This window comes from Moschus berezovskii, chromosome 4 (genome assembly GCF_049115385.1).
Source record: "Moschus berezovskii isolate FMDL1 chromosome 4, NW_MosBer_1.0, whole genome shotgun sequence".
Classification (NCBI taxonomy): domain Eukaryota; kingdom Metazoa; phylum Chordata; class Mammalia; order Artiodactyla; family Moschidae; genus Moschus; species Moschus berezovskii.
In genome coordinates, this window is record NC_142463.1 from 17,148,560 (window position 1) to 17,168,760 (window position 20,201).

At 41.9% G+C, this 20,201-nt stretch overlaps 1 protein-coding gene across 3 annotated transcripts in view; it reads left to right on the top strand.

The window, feature by feature from the left end:
• CCDC30 (coiled-coil domain containing 30) overlaps positions 1–20,201 on the top strand; it is a 117,080-nt gene that overhangs the window by 86,918 nt on the left and 9,961 nt on the right. For all 3 annotated transcript variants that reach the window (XM_055403753.2, XM_055403754.2, XM_088835196.1), the window contains 3 exons: positions 419–581; positions 10,871–10,983; positions 19,577–19,718. In XM_055403753.2, coding sequence (XP_055259728.2) covers positions 419–581; positions 10,871–10,983; positions 19,577–19,718 — 418 coding nt within the window. The remainder of the gene's footprint in view (positions 1–418; positions 582–10,870; positions 10,984–19,576; positions 19,719–20,201) is intronic.

A 20,201-nucleotide genomic window follows, 5' to 3' on the forward strand; every position in this document is an offset into this window, starting at 1 on the left:
CTGCAGCACACCAGGCCTCCCTGTGGTTCACTGTCTTCTGGAGTTCGCCCAAGTTCATGTCCATTGAGGTGGTGATGCTATCCAACCTTCTCATCCTGTGCCGCCCTCTTCTCCTTTTTGCCTTCAGTCTTTCCTAGCATCAGGGTCTTTTCCAACGAGTTGGTTGTTGGCGAGTTCCCTTCCTCTGTGAAATAAGGACAATTATTTCTTCTTAGGCTAGTTTTCGGGAAAGAGAAAACTAAGAAAAGCTTCCATCACAAAGGAGGTTGCTTTGATGTTGGCCCATTATGGACTGCTTCTTTATCTCACCGAACAAAAAAATTCCCCTGTGCCCAGTCTAACAATTTTAGGTCAAAGAGTTTCTTTTGCAAAGCTTTGCAATTCACAGTGTGATTTAATATACATTAATTGCCTTAAGGAAACTCCTAGATCAGAATATGAATGAGCTACAGAAGCAAGTGAAAATCTTACAGGAAAAAGAGAGTCTACTGGAAATGACCAGTTCTCAGCAACAAATCAAACTTCAGCAACAAAAGGCCCAACTTAAAGAACTGGAAAATGAAAAAAGAAAATCTGATGAGGTAAGAAGACAAATAGATATGCTTCTCAGTTTTCCTATTCCCTTAGACCTAAGTAATAGTTAATAAGAGCTAATAATTCTTGAATGCCTAGCACTTTACCCATTAAGTTTAGTTAGGATTCAGACAGGGAAGCAGAATCTACTCTAGCTATTTCAAGCAAGAAGGAATTTAACACAGGGAATAACATGCTGACAAAACTGTTGGAAGGGAGAGGTAGGGGTGAGTAGGTCAGAAAGAACTGTTGCTAGCTTTCAATAAATCCAGAAGTTCAGAAACCACAGGGAAACCAACCCTTGCAGGAGATTAGCAGGAACTCTCCCAAAGCCCTTTCAAAAGTTTCCCTCTTTCATCTACCTGATAGTGTTACCAGAAACTGGATTTGCCTCTTGGTGGGTGTCAAGCCAAGAGACACAGCCAAGTCAATAGATCAGGAGAAGAAAGGATTTATTTGCAGCAAGTGAAAACACCAGGGATCTTTCCCAAAGCAGTGTCTCCTCAAACAGCAAAATTGGGGAAGTTTTAAGCTAAGGATACATGCATATTCATGAAGGAGCTTGAGCAAAGGAGAATTTAGCATAGAATTGGGACAAAGGTCCAGAGTCCAGGCTTTAGTTGATAGAAGTCATGAGGGTCAACATTATCCTTCTGTCCTCCACCTAAATGGGGGCCTTGCTGCTGCTGCTGCTAAGTTGCTTCAGTCGTGTTCGACTCTGTGCGACCCCATAGACGGCAGCCCACCAGGCTCCCCCGTCCCTGGGATTCTCTAGGCAAGAACACTGGAGTGCCTTCAGTTCAGTTCAGTTCAGTCGCTCAGTCGTGTCCAACTCTCAGCGACCCCATGAATCACAGCACGCCAGGCCTCCCTGTCCATCACCAACTCCCGGAGTTCACTCAAACTCATGTCCACAGAGTCGGTGATGCCATCCAGCCATCTCATTCTCAGTCGTCCCCGTCCCAGCATCAGAGTCTTTTCCAGTGAGTCAACTCATCTCATGAGGTGGCCAAAGTATTGCAGTTTCAGCTTCAGCATCAGTCCCTCCAATGAACACCCAGGATCAATCTCCCTTAGAATGGACTGGTTGGATCTCCTTGCGGTACAAGGGACTCTCAAGAGTCTTCTCCAACACCACAGTTCAAAAGCATCAATTCTTCGGTGATCAGCTTTCTTCACAGTCCAACTCTCACATCCATACATGACCACGGGAAAAACCATAGCCTTGACTAGACGGACCTTGGTTGGCAAAGTAATGTCTCTGCTTTTTAATATATTATCAAGGTTGGTCATAACTTTCCTTCCAAGGAGTAAGCGTCTTTTAATTTCATGGCTGCAATCAGCATCTGCAGTGATTTTGGAGCCCAAAAAAATAAAGTCTGACACTGTTTCCACTGTTTTTCCATTTATTTCCCATGAAGTGATGGGACCAGATGCCATGATCTTTGTTTTCTGAATGTTGAGCTTCAAGCCAACCTTTTCACTCTCCTCTTTCACTTTCATCAAGAGGCTTTTTAGTTCTTCACTTTCTGCCATAAGGGTAGTGTTATCTGCATATCTGAGATTATTGATATTTCTTCCAGCAATCTTGATTCCAGCTTGTGCTTTTTCCAGCCCAGCGTTCCTCATGATGTACTCTGCATAGAAGTTAAATAAGCAAGGTGACAATATACAGCCTTGACGCACTCCTTTACCTATTTGGAACCAGTCTGTTGTTCCATGTACAGTTCTGACTGTTGCTTCCTGACCTGCATACAGGTTTCTCAAGAGGCAGGTCAGGTGGTCTGGTATTCCCATCTCTTTCAGAATTTTCCACTGTTTCTTGCGAGCCCATCTTTGCATGAAATGTTCCCTTGGAATCTCTAATTTTCTTGAAGAGATCTCTTGTTTTTCCTATTCTGTTGTTTTCCTCTATTTCTTTGCATTGATCACTGAGGAAGGCTTTCTTATCTCTCCTTGCTATTCTTTGGAACTCTGCATTCAGATGCTTATATCTTTCCTTTTCTCCTTTGCTTTTGGCTTCTCTTCTTTTCACAGCAATTTGTAAGGCCTCCTCAGACAGCCATTTTGCTTTTTTGCATTTCTTTTCCATGGGGATGGTCTTGGTCCCTGTCTCCTGTACAATGTCAAGAACCTCCATCCAGAGTTCATCAGGCACTCTATCTATCAGATCTAGTCCCTTAAATCTATTCCTCACTTCCACTGTATAATCATAAGGGATTTGATTTAGGTCATATCTGAATGGTCTAGTGGTTTTCCCCACTTTCTTCAATTTAAGTCTGAATTTCGCAATAAGGAGTTCATGATCTGAGCCACAGTCAGCTCCTGGTCTTGTTTTTGCTAACTGTATACAGCTTCTCCATCTTTGGCTGCAAAGAATATAACCAATCTGATTTTGGTGTTGACCATCTGGTGATGTCCATGTGTAGAGTCTTCTCTTGTGTTGTTGGAAGAGGGTGTTTGCTATGACCAGTGCGTTCTCTTGGCAAAACTCTATTAGCCTTTGCCCTGTTTCATTCCATGCTCCAAGGCCAAATTTGCCTGTTACTCCAGGCGTTTCTTGACTTCCTACTTTTGCATTCCAGTCCCCTATAATGAAAAGGACATCTTTTTTGGGTGTTAGTTCTAAAAGGTCTTGTAGGTCTTCATAGAACCGTTCAACTTCGGCTTCTTCAGCGTTATCAAAGACATGTATTGCTATGTATTTCCCTTGAGGAGGAACCAGGGCTAATTTTATCACTGAACTATTGTTCTTGACTGCTTTCGCTTTTTCCTGTACTTCTTCACTTCCCTTAAAATCATTAACTACTGAGACCTGTTCAGGGACAAGCATTGTGGCCAGGGTTAGATCACAAAATGCATTAAGCCAAAAATGCCTTCTCTTATGTCAAGAAATCATGCCTGGTTCTTTCTCTGGAGACTCCCTACCCTGTCTGCTTACAGTAGCCCAAGAGGAGCATGGTAGCTCTTCCTGTGCTTTCCCCCATGCTTTCCAAACTGTGTGCAAGTGCCTCTGATTTGCAGAAACCGAACTGGAACTCTGCTGTCAAGGGAGTTTGGGAAATGTCATTTTCAGACTTCCAATCTTGCAGCACAGGGGAGAGCTTAGAAAAGTATGGGTCCTGGTGAGCAATGTCACAGTCTACTTTGTATAAGTAGCTTCCATCCAAACCCTTTCACCCATATTCAACCTTATAATCTACAAGAAGAATAGTATGCTTCCGCTGAGTAGAATGCCCTGTCACTCATACAAATGAAGATGAAACAGCACAACTCAGATTGGGGCTTGAACCCATTGTCTTAATTGAGATCACACACCTGTTCTCAGGACTTAACGAAGCTCAGGTTCTTCTGTCTTGTCTCAGAAAGAATTCAGTGAAAGACAAAGTGATAGGTAAGATGTGTATTTATTTAGAGAGATACACATTCCATAGGTAGATTGTGGTCCGACTCAAAAGGCCAGAGTGGCTCTGAAAGAAACACACTCCACAGGCAGAGTATGGACCATCTCAGAAGGCAAGAAGTCCAGAAATATGGCATAGTTAGTTTTTATGGACTGAGTAATTTCATAGGCTAATGATGGGAGGATTAGTTCAACTCTTTTGGAGAAAGGGCAGAGTTGGGCCATACCCACTGACCACTTTTTGGCCTTTTATGATTTGCCTTGGAACTGTCTGGCACCTGTGGGTGTATCACTTACCTAATTACAGTGAGCATATAATGGAAATTAAATTTTCTGCCATCTTGACCCTAATAGTTTCAACCAGTTTTTGTCATATCTTCAACAGTTATGTCATTCTTTTAAAGGTTGTACCCTGCTTCCTGTTTCATTAATACACTTAACTTCTGCGAGTTCCAGCAGTATCTGTGGTCATTTATGGATAATGTAATTGCTACGTCTTCAGTCTCAATCCACATGGATATACTAACTTGAAAACTTAATTATAAATTAACTACCAATAATACAATAAATTAACTACCAATAAATTTTGGGATATAGGTTTGAAAAGCCATTCCCATTCCAGCTCTTGGTTTCTTTCCCATATTCTGGCTCTGAGAGAGACCACAATCACTGGTTGAAAGTTTAGACATCATCTTATAGGACAACACTGAACCTCAAAAGATGATGTCACCTGGTCAGCATCATACCTACTTCTTCCATAGGTCTTTCCACAGTTTTGCAGGTTTTTTTTTTTTTCTGGATAGTAGGATATATGATGAGAGCAATGACTGAGACTTTGTTTCACCTCTCTTACTTTAAAATTATTTTCTTGTTCAGGAACTATGTTGAGTAGTAGTATATCATGACAGGAAATAAAGAATTTGGAAAGCCCACAGATGGTAGTCCTGGCTAAAGCACTGTGGACAGAGAAAGAAAATCCATGTCTAAAATGAGTGTCTCTTTCACTGAGGACAAATTGTTGTTCTGTCTGTGGTGGAAGAGGTCCAGTATAATAAACCTACTGTCCAGTGACTGTCGGGCGCCCCGCCCCTCCACAGTGGATGGTCCCATATCAATAGCTCATTGGTCTTTGCTTTTGGCAAGTTCAGCAGATTAGCCTTAGTGACCTCTTGTCCACTTTGTCCAAGAGCCCAAATGAGTGAGCACATAAAGGTCAGAAAAAGAGGTCAAATGACATCTACAGAATGTACTGTTTTTTCCACTTGATTATTGAGGGCCTCCTCTTCTGTAGAAGCCCTCTGCTGTGGAAAAGCACAGGAGGCACATGTATGTTCACACTCTAGGCTTGTGCTGTCTAATATTGTGTCAGCTAGCCACTGTGGCGATCTAAATTTAAATTAAAAATTTAGTTCCTGAGACATACTAGGCACGTTTCATGTGCTCAGTAGCTGCATGACCACCCTGCTGGAGAGTGCAGGCACAGAACACTTCCACCGGTAGGACACATTTCATCAGTCTTCCAATATTATTCTTTCCAAATCCCTGATCATCTGGCCAAACTATTAGAAACTTTCTATGAGTTAGCATGCCTCTGGACGTCTGTCTTTCCAGGCAAAGTGAACACAAACTTTGCCCACTGAGATTTCCCTTCCCGCTGGTCTGAAGGACCACCTTTCAGTTGGGGCTATCAGGCGTCAGCAGCCCTATTTCAAGTGGCTGCCACATTTTGTACAGAATCATAAGTACATCAGGCCCAAATTATTCTTTCTCGGCTAACTGCTAATACATAACTCCCCGTGAGGCCATAGGTTTGGGTTGAGAGAGGCAGTGATGCGATAGAAGTAAGTATCACTTGCTCACGCAGCTTGCTCAGTATTTCCCGTAGCAGTTCTGTTTGAGGACAGCACTACTGCACGTGCCCAATCCAGTGCTCAGTGGATAATAGAACACCTCGTTTCAGGAAGGGCAGCTCAGGGTCTGCGACCCTTTCTTTCTTGTGGCCAACCATGAGAGATGATTGAGAGGAGAGATGACTCTCCTCCCAAATCCTAAGATTAAACTAAAGCTTTCCGTTGTCTGCCACAGAAACTTGGGGCAAATTTGGGTCTGCTGGATCATAAAGCCCAAATGGCAGAGCAGTCTGCACCATGGCCTAGCACAGCACAGCTCTTTGTCTTGCTTTGGGCACCACTAAAACCAAACAGCCTTGATGGTTGCTTGATAAATGGGCTGAAGGAACAAAGGTGGTATAAGTTGATTCTAGACTCAGAAGAGGCTTTCTAAGAACTTGGCCTTTTCTATCATCAATAGCCCTCATGCCTCAGGTTAGAAAGCCAGCAAGGAGGAGAGACGCCCGGCTCCGGCGTCGCAGGCGCGAGAGACACCCGGCTCTGGCGCAACCGACCACGTGCAGAATCGTGGCTGAGATGAGCTACCCCGCGCCCAGGGTTAGGGCGGTGGCCGAGAGGAGCTGTACCACGTTCAGGAGGCGGTGGCTGCTTGGGCACCGGAGGGCCGAGAGGAGCTGATCCACATTCAAAGCAGGAGGGGCGGCCTTGAGGAGATACCCCTCGTCCAAGGTAAGGTACAGTGGCTGTGCCTTGCTGGAGCAGCTGGGAAGAGATACTCCACGACCAAGTGAAATATAAGAATCCAGTGTTCTGGGGAGGAAAGGAACAAGATGGCGGAGGGATAAGACGGCAAGACCACTTTCTGCCCCACAAATTCATCAAAAGAACCTTTGAACGCAGAGTAAAATCCACAAAACAACTTCTGAATACTGACAGAGGACATCAGGCTCCCAGAAAAGCAGCCCATTGTCTTCTAAAGGAGAGAGAAGAAATCCAGCTCCACCCACCAGAATACCGACACATGCTTCCCTAACCAGGGAACCCGGACAAGTCACCCGTCCAACCCCACACACAGCGAAGAAACTACATAATAAAGAGAACTCCACAAACTGCAAGAAGAGGGAAAGGCCACCCCAAGCAAAGCAATATAAGCAAGATGAAGAGGCAGAGAAATACCCAGCAAGTAAAGGAACAAGATAATTGCCCACCAACACAAACAAAAGAAGAAGATATAGGGAATCTACCTGATAAAGAATTTCAAATTTTGGTGGTGAAAATGATTCAAAATCTTGAAAGCAAAATGGAGTTACAGATAAATAACCTGGAGAAAAGGATTGAGAAGATGGAAGAAAGATTTAATAAGGACTTAGAAGAAATAAAAAAGAGTCAATATACAATGAATAATGCAATAGATGAGATCAGAAACACTCTGGAGGGAACAAACAGTAGAATAACAGAGGCAGAAGACAGGATAAGCGAACTAGAAGATAGAATTGTAGAAATAAATGAAACAGAGAGGAAAAAAGAAAAACGAATTAAAAGAAATGAGGACAATATTAGAGTCCTCTGGGACAATGTTAAACGCTCCAACATTCGAATCATAGGAGTCCCAGAAGAAGAAGACAAAAAGAAAGACCATGAGAGAATACTTGAGGAGATAATAGTTGAAAACTTCCCTAAAATGGGGAAAGAAATAATCACCCAAGTCCAAGAAACCCAGAGAGTCCCCAACAGGATAAACCCAAGGCAAAATACTCCAAGACACATATTAATCAAATTAACAAAGATCAAACACAAAGAAGAAATATTAAAAACAGCAAGGGAAAAGCAGCAAATAACACACAAGGGGATTCCCATAAGGATAACAGCTGATCTTTCAACAGAAACTCTTCAGGCCAGAAGGGAGTGGCAAGACATACTTAAAGTGATGAAAGAAAATACCCTACAGCCCAGATTACTATACCCAGCAAGGATCTCATTCAAATATGAAGGAGAAATCAAAAGCTTTACAGACAAGCAAAAGCTGAGGGAATTCAGCATCACCAAACCAGGTCTCCAACAAATGCTACAGGATCTTCTATAGACAGGAAACACAGAAAGAGTGTATAAACTTGAACCCAAAGCAATAAAGAAAATCGCTACAGGATCGTACTTATCAATAATTACCTTAAACGTAAATGGGTTGAAATTTTCAAAAAGGCTAGGAAACGATTCTCATAGCCATCAATAGTTCAGTGTTGAGTTCATGAATAGTTTTTAAAGTTTGGGACAAACTGTAGTATTTGCTATTTGAAGTACTATTTGTAATTGGCATATTACGATGTAACATTGGTCTTCATTTCCAACTTAAAACGCCTAAAAATTCCTAACAGGTTTTTAGATTTGTGAATTTTAGTTGAAATGTATTTTACGATGTTACTAAACCTGCAGAAATATTGAAATATTTCAGAGAACTTATTCACTGTACATTTAATTTATTTTATTTATAAAAGTTATGAACTGTAGAAAGTTTTACTTGTTGGGTCAAATGCTTGTTGCATTTGAAGTGCTAGTTACAAGAAAATCAAATACCTTCAATGTATAAATGCTATTAAGTTTTTAAAGGATTCTGGAGTATAAGTTAGTTTGTTTAAAGAAATTTAGTCTGTTCAACTTGAAAAAATAAATAAATAAAATTGGATTATTTGATTAAAAAAAAAAAATGTTGGAATCAAAACTCATGTACACCCAGGGTGGATTCATGTCAATGTATGGCAAAACCAACCAATATAATATGGTAAAATAATTAGCCTCTAATAAAAAAATAAATAAATAAAAATAATAAAAAAAGAGAAGGGGCATGGTGGTACTCTGCATTTTGTCTTAAAGGAAAGACAAGCTCAGAGAAATTAAGTGATCTGCAAAATCATGCAGCTAATAAATGGCATCTTCTGATTCCAAATAAAATACTTTCTCCACCAAAAAAAAAAAAGAAAGCCAGCAAGGAGAATCTGCTCTTCCATATTGTCTAGGCTGACTGCACACTCAAGAACTGGGAAATTCACAAACTGAGGAGCTTCACAAACCCACTAGACCCATGGTGAAACCTATGCTGAGCCAATGAGTCTCTGCAGACACACTCTAAGACACTCTGTGTGTTCAGACTCCATTTTCCACCTTACTTCCTCAAGTCCCCACTCTGGATTCTGAACCTCAGTTGGATTTTTGGGTTCCATGCTGCTGGTGCTGACTCAGAACCACTGGACTGTATGTCATTCCCCCCAAATCTACATAATCCCCTTTCTCCAGTGCCCTGTCACATGGGCAAAAGGCCACAGATCTCTTTGGGAAAGGCTTGGGAGAAGATCACGTGCTTGTGGCAGTGTCACACACAAGGTTCTTGCTGAAGAAAACCTGGCTACAGGGCCCTGGGTCTGAACTGGCTCAGGTCTGAGGACTGAGTAAGAGGCCAGTACTCTCTGTTGTTGCCATTCAAACTGGACCTCTGTTCACCAGACCCAGGTGCGTTTATTTATTTAAAAATACAACTCAAGTAGAACTTTAGTAAGCTGTTCATCTATTTTAGTTCTGTAATCACTGTGATCAGTTAACTACAACCAATGACTGCTACGCGTCTAGCCATTCGGTTTTATCCCTGGCCCTGTTGTCTCATAGCAATACTAATGCCCACCTTGTATCGGGGATTAAGCATTGTGCTTGACTTTTGACACTCTGCAGCAGCATCATCCCCCATCATAAAATCAGGGCTCAATTCCAATGTCGGCATCTCCCACCATCATCCTCACAGGAGAGCATCATGGAGCATTTCAAGGAATCTGGTGCTCACCAGTGTATTTGGCAAAGCCTTTGTGAAAGGAATGTCTTCTGAGTCATGTGAGGGTCATGATGAGTTGGGTGAGCAGGTCACCTATGATAAATCTACTCCAAACTTCCTATCTACTTAAGACTCTGGATTCTTTCCTCTCACTTAGTATGGCGTTTGAATATCATTTAACCCTGGTCACTGTTGAGTCCAACTTTCAGCCCACCAACCAAGCAAACTATTAAAGTCACTTGAGATGTTTAAATTAACACATTAAATCCTGAATCTCTGTAAGTGTATCCATCAGGTCAATAAATTCAACCTATTCAACATTATATTCCTTTCCCCCTAGTATAAACACCCTTGGAATACAGTCCTATGTATATTCCTCAGGTTTCTGCCAATTTAACATCATAAAATCTTTCCATTCTTTCAGTATGTCAGTCCTCCTAGGTCAGTGACTATACTCAACTCCTTTTCCCCAGGATGTGCTGGGATCTGACTCTCATTGTAGGATTCAAGGCAAAGACAATTGGTGGTGGTGGTATATGGGTGGGTCTTAAGAACATCGGGTAACATTGCACAGGTAAATGCCCCAGGTGGAGTCAGTAGAGTCCTGGAGACAAGGGTGCTTAATCTCCTGAGACAGTAGGACTGCTTATGCTGATAAGAGGGGCTCAGTAGGGCTTTGAGGCCCAGGGTGCTCAAGGTTATTGGGATCCTGTCAGATGTTCTTGTTCCCACTTCTCAGATTTCCATGTTTTCCAAATAAAACACTATTTTTCATATTGGAGATCTAGCAAGGCTATGAAGTCAACTTGTGCTTGCAGTTCTGCAACCTACTTGATGAAATTTGGATTTGGATTTTGGATATATTGACCTGCTGTCTACATGAAGGAAGTGCCCTGGGTTTCCGAGTATGCCTTGTTCCAGTAATCAAACCCTGAGTTGGCCATTTTCTCCTCTAGGACTCATTAACTTGGTCAGATGTAGCTAACCACCCCACACATCTTAGAATTGCCAGACTTTTTATATAGGCTTACACACCTGTTGGAAGGGCTGAGGAATCACAAGTCAGGAAAAGGAGCGATTAGCTTTCAGAAATTCTGGAGGCACAAAAATCACAGGAAGCTACTGTGGTTTCTGTAAGCCATTTTAGCAGAAAGGCTTTGCCCGTTTACCTTCTCTCAACATCACACCTTTCTTCACCAGTGTATTCTCATTTTTTTAAATGTTTTTCAGCTTCTCAAGAGCAACCAGGAATTGTCAAAGAAGCTGTCTGTGTTGCAGCAGGAGAAGGAAGCTCTAGGTGAAGAAAATGAGCACCTTTTGAAGCAGTTTGATCTCCATGTGAGGTAAACAAAAATAAGTTCCCTTTCGAAGAAAACTGTGTACAGTAAAGCTCCTTCTTACAGAGCCAGCTCCCGAGCTCAGCAGGGGATGCTCGCTGAGGTGACTTTTCAGAACGCCAACACCATTGTCCTTCCTTCCCAGAAGTTCTATCTTCTGGGTTTTTCTAGGGAGTTGTGGGGCCTAATTTCTTCTCAAGACAGGGAGGGGGAAGGAAATTGCTATTTATTGAGCTCTAGAAGTATCTAACATCTTGCTCTTCCCCAAATACATCCCTCTGACTTGCCTTCAGGCTTTTGCCCTCACGGGCTGTCCTCAGGCTGAACCATGCTCTCCCTGTTTCAACTCTTCCTTCTCAGACAAGCTTTCCTTGACACCTTCAGCTTGGGCTGGATGAGGTGCTCACTCTTTGTGTCCCTATAGCCTTTATACGTGATGGTCTGTAATTCTTTAAGAACTCACCATGTTGTTCTGAAATAATGTGATTCACACCTATCTTCCTCACCAGAATATAGGTTTTAAAGAACATGGGCCACAGTCTTATTCATCTTTCTATCCACAGTCCCTGGTAATGTAGAAGGTGCTCAATAAAAATTTGTGTTCCCAGACTTCCTGCTCTTTCTTTCATTCCCTGGTCATCATCCCACCAGATTCCTCCCACTCTCCTCCTCTCTGAAGTGTAGCATAGTAGTTCAGAGTATGGACTTTGGAGCCGTATTTCTTGGGTACAGTTCCTGGTTCTACTAGGAACTAGCTGTGTGACCTTGGGCAATTACTAACCTCTCTGTGCCTGAGATATCCCGTCTTTAAAATGGGCAAAATAGCCATTCCTTTCACATAAAGTTGTTGGGAGAATTAAATAATGAATACATACATGTAATAGAACAGTGTCTAGCACAAAGCTGATATTCAGTTCAGTTCAGTCACTCAGTCGTGTCCGACTCTTTGCGACCCCATGAACTGCAGCATGCCAGGCCTTCCTGTCCATCACCAACTCCTGGAGTCCACCCAAACCCATGTCCATCAAGTCGATGATTCCATCCAACCATCTCATCCTCTGTCGTCCCCTTCTCCTCCTGCCTTCAATCTTTGCCAGCATCAGGGTCTTTTCCAGTGAGTCAGCTCTTCACATCAGGTGGCCAAAGTACTGGAGTTTCAACTTTAGCATCAGTCCTTCCAATGAACACCCAGGACTGATTTCCTTTAGGATGGACTGGTTAGATCTTCTTGCAGTCCAAGGGACTCTCAAGAGTCTTCTCCAATACCACATTCAAAAGCATCAATTCTTTGGTGATCAGCTTTCTTTATAGTCCAACTCTCACATCCATATGTGATCACGGGAAAAACCATAGCCTTGACTAGACGGACCTTGGTTGGCAAAGTAATGTCTCTTCTTTTTAATATGCTATCTATGTTGGTCATAACTTTCCTTCCAAGGAGTAAGTGTCTTTTAATTTGATGCCTGCAGTCACCATCTACAGTGATTTTAGAGCCCCAAAAAATAAAGTCTGACACTGTTTCCCCTGTTCTCATCTATCTGCCGTGAAGTGATGGGACCGGATGCCATGATCTTAGTTTTCTGAATGTTGAGCTTTAAGCCAACTTTTTCACTCTCCTCTTTCACTTTCATCCAGAGGCTCTTTAGTTCCTCTTCACTTTCTGCCATAAGGGTGGTGTCATCTGCATATCTGAGGTTATTGATATTTCTCCTGGCGATCTTGATTCCAGCTTGTGCTTCCTCTAGCCCAGCGTTTCTCATGATGTACTCTGCATATAAGTTAAATAAGTACGGTGACAATATACAGCCTTGACGTACTCCTTTTCCTATTTGGAACCAGTCTGTTGTTCCATGTCCAGTTCTAACTGTTGCTTCCTGACCTTCGTACAGGTTTCTCAAGAGGCAGGTCAGGTGGTCTGGTATTCCCATCTCTTTCAGAATGTTCCACAGTTTATTGTGATCCACACAATCAAAGGCTTTGGCATAGTCGATAAAGCAGAAATAGATGTTTTTCTGGAACTCTTGCTTTTTCGATGATCCAGCGGATGTTGGCAATTTGCTCTCTGGTTCCTCTGACTTTTCTAAAACCAGCTTGAGCATCTGGATGCTCACGGTTCACGTATTGCTGTTATTATATCTACTTATTTTCAGTTTTCCTTTATGACCCACCTCTCTGCTTCTAGCTCTGCACCCCTCATCTCTATTTTTTCTTTAAGTTGAAGTTTCTTATTCTCTTATGTTCTCACTTCGTTTGTTGATGATAGTAATAATGATTTGAAAACCACTTTCTGCTGTATAGTGGAAAATTCTTCCGTCATTGATATTCAGTATCTTGATTATCGTATCACTGAGAAATATAGAAACATGGAAAGGAACATGTGCGGCTCAGCTCATATTAAAATGACAAATCTCAGACTAGAACTCAGCCCTCTACTAACCTGCACAGTGCTCTTCCCACTTGGCATCTGCCGTTAGAGGGAGGGGAGGGCATCCACATAGCACATGCTGTCTCACAGCAGTGGTTCCAGAAAGGCCAGGCAGGAGCTGCAGGCCTTCCCTCTGTCAGGACCAGGATGCACCTTCCCATCTTGGATCAGGAACCACCAGCATGTGCACTCACCACCTCAGAGCCAGGGATCCCAAAATGGATTCTCAGTGGAGATGTTTTACGTTCTGCTGATCATGTAAGCATATTCCTGCTCTTTAGTCAGCCTCAGGAGCACAGCCTTCTTGGGGTCTCAGTCAGATCAGGTATAAATCATTAATCTCATTGTTATCAATAAACAATGCTGATAGTTGGTGCAAACTGCCATGAAACTCCAGACCTGTGGTTGCAAAGCAACACTGTTTTAATTGGTATATTTCGTTCCTGGACCACTGGTCAGTGCCAAGCAAGAACTTTCACAAAATAGTATAGGCCTGATTCTAGGCCTGCTGGATTAAACCCTCTAACATAGCCCCGATTTAGTTAAGAATTACCCACTGGTCCTGTGCTTGATATTTTTATGCAAAATAACTTAAAACTGCTTTTGTACATATATTTTTCATTTCAAAAAATTATTTTTATAAATTCCTAGGTGTGGAATTACTAATCCAAAAACTGGAGCTATGGATCTCAAAATGTACTATCAAACATTCAGAAACATCCTACCAAAAATTTCTGCCATTATTGTGTGAGAGTAGAAATTTCACTACATCTGAGTTTGCATTGGGTGCTACTTTTGTGGGGGGGAAGGCAATAGCAAGCCACTCCAGTACTTTTGCCTAGAAAATCCCATGGACGGAGGAGCCTGGTAGGCTGCAGTCCGTGGGATCGGACAGGACTGAGCGACTTCACTTTCACTTTTCACTTTCACACATTGGAGAAGGAAATGGCAACCCACTCCAGTGTTCTTGCCTGGAGAATCCCAGGGACGGGGGAGCCTGGTGGGCTTCCGTCTATGGGGTCGCACAGAGTCGGACACGACTGAAATGACTTAGCATATTTGTGGGGGGAAGGCTCTGATGAAATTTTTCCCAGTGCTCTTTCTTTTAACTGAGGTATAATTTACATATACACAGATTTTTAAATGTACAGTTTGACGAGTTTTGACAAGTGTGTATGCCCACTAAGCCCAACCCCAATCAAGATACAGAACATTTCCTTTATCCCTTAGTTTGTTCCTTTTACGGTCAGTCTATATCTCCTGCTCCCTCACCTCCTCCCAGGAATCTACTCGTCTGATTTCTGTCTCTACTAGAATAGAATTATACTACATGTAATCTTTTGTGCCTTACTTCTTTTGCTCATTAATTTTTATTTTGGAATAATTCCATTCCATTGTTTTTAATGATCAATTATAGTCATAAATTACTTGTTATTTTATTTTGAATTTCTTTGATGGCTAGTGAGTCTGAATAGTTTTCCATATTATTAGTCCACAGCCTTTAGAACGGCAACCGCACCCCAATCCACTACTCTTGCCTGGAAAATCCCATGGACAGAGGAGCCTGGTAGGCTGCAGTCCATGGGGTCGCGAAGAGTCAGACACGACTGAGCGACTTCACTTTAACTTTTCACTTTCATGCACTGGAGAAGGAAATGGCAACCCACTCCAGTGTTCTTGCCTGGAGAATCCCAGGGACGGGGGAGCCTGGTAGGCTGCCGTCTATGGGGTCACACAGAGTCAGACACAACTGAAGCGACTTAGCAGCAGCAGCAGCCTTTAGAACAGTGAATCCTAACCCTAGCTGCACATACGTGGGCCCCAACATCGATTAATTAAATCAGAATCTGTGAGGATAGGGCTTAGGGATCAATATTTTTCTAAGATCATCCCCATGTGATTCTAATGGGCACCTAGGAAAACTACAGCTTTAAAAAAGAAAATGGAAGGAATTCTCAAAACTATAGGTTCATTTTTTTTTCATTCCCCTGATCCTGTTCCTGACCTTTACAAACAATGCTTTTTTTCCATATTTTCCCAGCTACTCTTCCCGAGGAACAAATTCCTTGCCATTTTGAAATAAAAATGAGGGAAAGACCATCTGGTTTTACTTAAACATAAGCCAAAATTGCCCTGAAATTTTAGAACATGAGTATTGTGCTGTCTTATCGTGCATGCAGTTAACCAAGCCAACCATAAACTTAGAAAATCCACATGTTTCTTTGGCAAGTTGGCCAACAGACCTTCTGACCAAACTGATAGGTGTACCAAATAGCCAGCCAGCTATTTGGGAAGGTTCTAAGCTCTCATCAGCCTCACTGCATCCATGTACTTTTCATACCATGTAGTACTACTGGAAGAAGCCTGAATATCTCGCAATAGGAGCTAGTTAGGTCAAGTATTGTACATTCACTTGATGGAATATTATACAGCTGTAAAAGATGGTGGCCATGAACATTAGAAGCAATATGGGAAAATGCTTGTGATACAATAAATGAAAAGAGCATAAAATAATTTTAACATGGACAGTGTTTAAACAGAAGATACTTATAAAAAGAGTGGAAGGAAATTCAACAATATCATAAAATAGATTGTATGGGAGTTGGGTTTTTTCCCCAAATTTTCTATAGTTTTATCATTTACAAAATAAATAATTTTTTAATTTTTATTAAATTTTTTAATAGTCCAAATGGTAGAATAAGAGAGACAGCAGCTGTCTGGCATGGAAGCTGCAGATGTGGGTTTTAATAGCCCAGGGCATGTGTAAAAGAAATTCTAGAAATCCATGTTGCATTTCAAATAATGTCAAAACATCAGAGGAACTGTGAACAGCTGGGACACACAGAGACCAGCAGGTGTACCATTAGTGTTTAAAGCTATGGACTAGGACGCTGAAACCCAGTGTATCTTTTGACAAACTCTTCCCAGAATAAGGGAAAATGAGAACGTTTGTGAGATGAAAATATCTTCCTGTAAAGAACCTAAGTCAATAAACAAGAATATATACTTTCTATTATATAGTGGGTGCTACAAGGGCCACAGAACTGAACAAGCCTGAAGCAGTTTTACAAACCTCAGTATCTAGAGTAACTCTATTGAGTTGCTGTAGCAGAGACACTGAATAAGATTGTCTTTAGAAAGGGAGGGGGTTTCTTCTTACCTAAAAGTGCAGGGAGCTCATTCTTTTCCAAAGTCTAGACTCCTTTCCTGTCGCTCCAGCGTCATTAGCACTTATCCGCATAGTCCAAGGCAGTTCATTATTATATTCACATTTTATCCAACAAGAAGGGAGAAAGAGGGGAAGGCAAGGGCATTCTGTTTTCCTTTAAGGCACATTACTTCCACTCCAGCTACTGGCCTGAACTTACTCACATGTCCTCATCTATCTGCCTCATCTAACTACAAAAAAAACTACATTTTCTTGTAGTTCATGTTTGAGCAACCAAATGCCAAGCTAAAACCAGGGGGTCTATAATGATAGAAGAAGAAGGTGTACTGGGAACCATCCCCACAGTCAGTCACTGCCACCCAAACTGACAAGCTGGTGACAAGGGCCAATGTGCATGTCTCTGACCTACAGGAATTCAAACTTCTCTGCTTGGTATCTGGCCAACAGCTGAATTAATCTTCTAAGGGAAAAATATGCAAAATGATTCTTTTATTTACAGTCAACAGGAGAGAGAGGGGCACTATTTTGGAAAATGGGGGTCTTGCAAAACACGCTTAGTGGTAAGATAATAACTTAACCAGAGCAGAAGACTCCCTTGGAGTCGCTAGACTAAATTACCATCTAAATAAGTCTCCTTTGCTCTTCCCCTACCATCCGGCTCCTAATTCTCAAAAAAAAATGTTAGTCGCTCAGTTGTGTCCGACTCTTTGCAATCCCATGGACTGTAGCCTGCCAGGCTCCTCTTGGGAATTCCCCAAGCAAGAATACTGGAGTGGGTAGCCATTCCTTTCTCCAGGGGATATTCCCAACCCAGGGATCGAACCTGGGTCTCCAACATTGCAAGCAGATTTTTTTTTTTACCATCTGAGCCACCAGGGAAGCCCTTATAATAGGTTCAGTTCAGTTCAGTTCAGTTCAGTCGCTCAGTTGTGTCCGACTCTCTGCGACCCCATGAATCACAGCACGCCAGGTCTCCCTGTCCATCACCAACTCCCAGAGTTCACTCAAACTCATGTCCATAGAGTCGGTGATGCCATCCAGCCATCTCATTCTCTGTCATCCCCTTCTCCTTCCGCCCCCAACCTTTCCCAGCATCAGAGTCTTTTCCAATGAGTCAACTCGTCGCATGAGGTGGCCAAAGTATTGCAGTTTCAGCTTTAGCATCAGTCCTTCCAATGAACACCCAGGATTGATCTCCTCTAGAATGGACTGGTTGGATCTCCTTGCAGTACAAGGGACTCTCAAGAGTCTTCTCCAGCACCACAATTCAAAAACATCAATTCTTCAGCGATCAGCTTTCTTCACAGTCCAACTCTCACATCCATACATGACCACAGGAAAAACCATAGCCTTGACTAGACGGACCTTGGTTGGCAAAGTAATGTCTCTGCTTTTTAATATACAATCTAGGTTGGTCATAACTTTCTTTCTAAGGAGTAAGCGTCTTTTAATTTCATGGCTGCAATCAGCATCTGCAGTGATTTTGGAGCTCAAAAAAATGAAGTCTGACACTGTTTCCACTGTTTTTCCATCTATTTCCCATGAAGTGATGGGACCAGATGCCATGATCTTTGTTTTCTGAATGTTATTAAGATGTAATTCACATACTGTACAATTCACTCATTGAAAGTGTATAATTCAGAGGCTTTGTAATCCATCACTACAATAAATTTTAGAACATTTCATTACCTAAAGAAATCCTTTAGGTATACCCTCCATTCCTGGTTTCCCTCCTTATTCCCAGCCCCAGGCAACCACTAATGTACTTTCTTTCACTCTGTATTTGTCCCTTCTGGACATTTCATATGAATGGAATTGTATAATATGTGGTCCTTTGTGACTGGCTTCATTCACCTAGCATAGTGCCTTCAAAGTTCATTCATGTTGTAGCATATATTTGTACTTCATTCCTTTTTTATAGCTATATAATGTTCCATTATACAGATACTCCATATGTGTTTATTTATTCATCAGTTAATGGAAATTTAGGTTGTTTTCACCTTTTGACCATTATGAATAGTGCTACTATGAACATTCATGTACAAATTTTTGTGTGGGCATATGTTTTCATTTCTCTTAGGTATATACCTAGGAATGGAATCGCTAGGTCATATGGTTCTCTATGTTTAACCATTTGAGAAACTGCTAGGTCTTTTCCATTTGACAGTCCAACCAGCAGTATATGAGTATTCCAATTTCTCCACATCCTTGCCAGTACTTTTTAAAAACTATATGTGTTTATTTATTTATTTGGCTGTACCGGGTCCTCGTTGCATTGTGCGGGATCTTTGATCTTTGTTGCGGTGTGCAAACTCTTCATTGTGGTATGTGGGATCTAGTTACCTGACCAGGGACCCAACCTGGAGCCACTACATAGGAGAGTCTTAGCCACTGGACCACCAGAGAAGTCCTGCCAGTACTTCATTACCTTTTTTTATTTTAGCCATTCTCCTGTGTGAAGAGGTATCTCACTGTATTTTTATTTGCATTTTCTTAATAATAATAATGTTGAACATCTTTTTATGTATTTATTGGTGGTAAATTAATGTCAGAATCAGAATAAAAGTCTTGAGCAGAGATCTAGATAGAATTGGCATTTAGAAGTCTAAACTCAAGACGAGTGAAAGCAAACTTTCAGTTATCTGGAAAATCGACAGGACAGAGTGGGTTCTATCACTGTCCAAGGGTATAGCCCAGAACCAGAAAATTTTAAACTAATGACTAGTTCAGTGGAGTAGGACTCAAAATTTTTAGATGTCAGGGACCAGAGTCAAGGAGTTTCCTGTGTTGGGGATGACTGAATCTGGTGTCATGGGGGAGGTTCTACTTGGCCCATTTCCCCGACTTGGGTGATAAGTCCTATGGATGTGAGGCAGAACAAGTCTTCATCTCTGGGACCCACCCTGACAAAGCAAGAAGAGGAACCCAAGAAAGGTGCTACTCAAGGAGGCAAAATAAATTTTCACTGTGTTCAGGTGCGCCTATATTTAAATTTACTTTTGTAGAAACTATAATCAGAAACATCATTACTACAAAGTCAAGCTGCACAAAGTCAAGGATCGTTTAGTTGATGAAGTAGAACTCCGAAATGAGAGAATCAAACAACTTGAAAATGAGGTTGGAGCCCTGCGGCAGCAAATGGAAAAGGTGAGGGGGAAGGTGGAGCACTCACCGGTCCTGCTGGTGTTGGGCACCTGGAGGAAGCACACTTGATTTTTGATGTGTTTGTGGCCTCTTCACAGCCCAGGTTTCCATTTCTTTTCTTTGCACCTTTTTCAGTTTGAGTAATTGTTTAAGCCCTGCCCAAAAGTATGTAAGACTCAGAGTGATGCTAGGTCAAACTGGACACAGAAAATACTCTGCATTGCTGCTTAGGGCTGGCATCTTGCCTTCAAATGAAAGTGCCTTTTCTTTATATATATATATATACATATTTTTAATAAAATTTTTAAATTTATTTTTAATGGGAGGTTAATTGCTTTTACAATATTGTGTTGGTTTCTGCCATACATCAACGTGAATCAGTGATAGGTGTATATATATGCTCCCTCCCTCTTGAACCTCCTCCCATCTCCCGCTTGATCCCACCCCTCTAGGTAGAGTTCCCTGCATCATCTATCAAATTCCCAC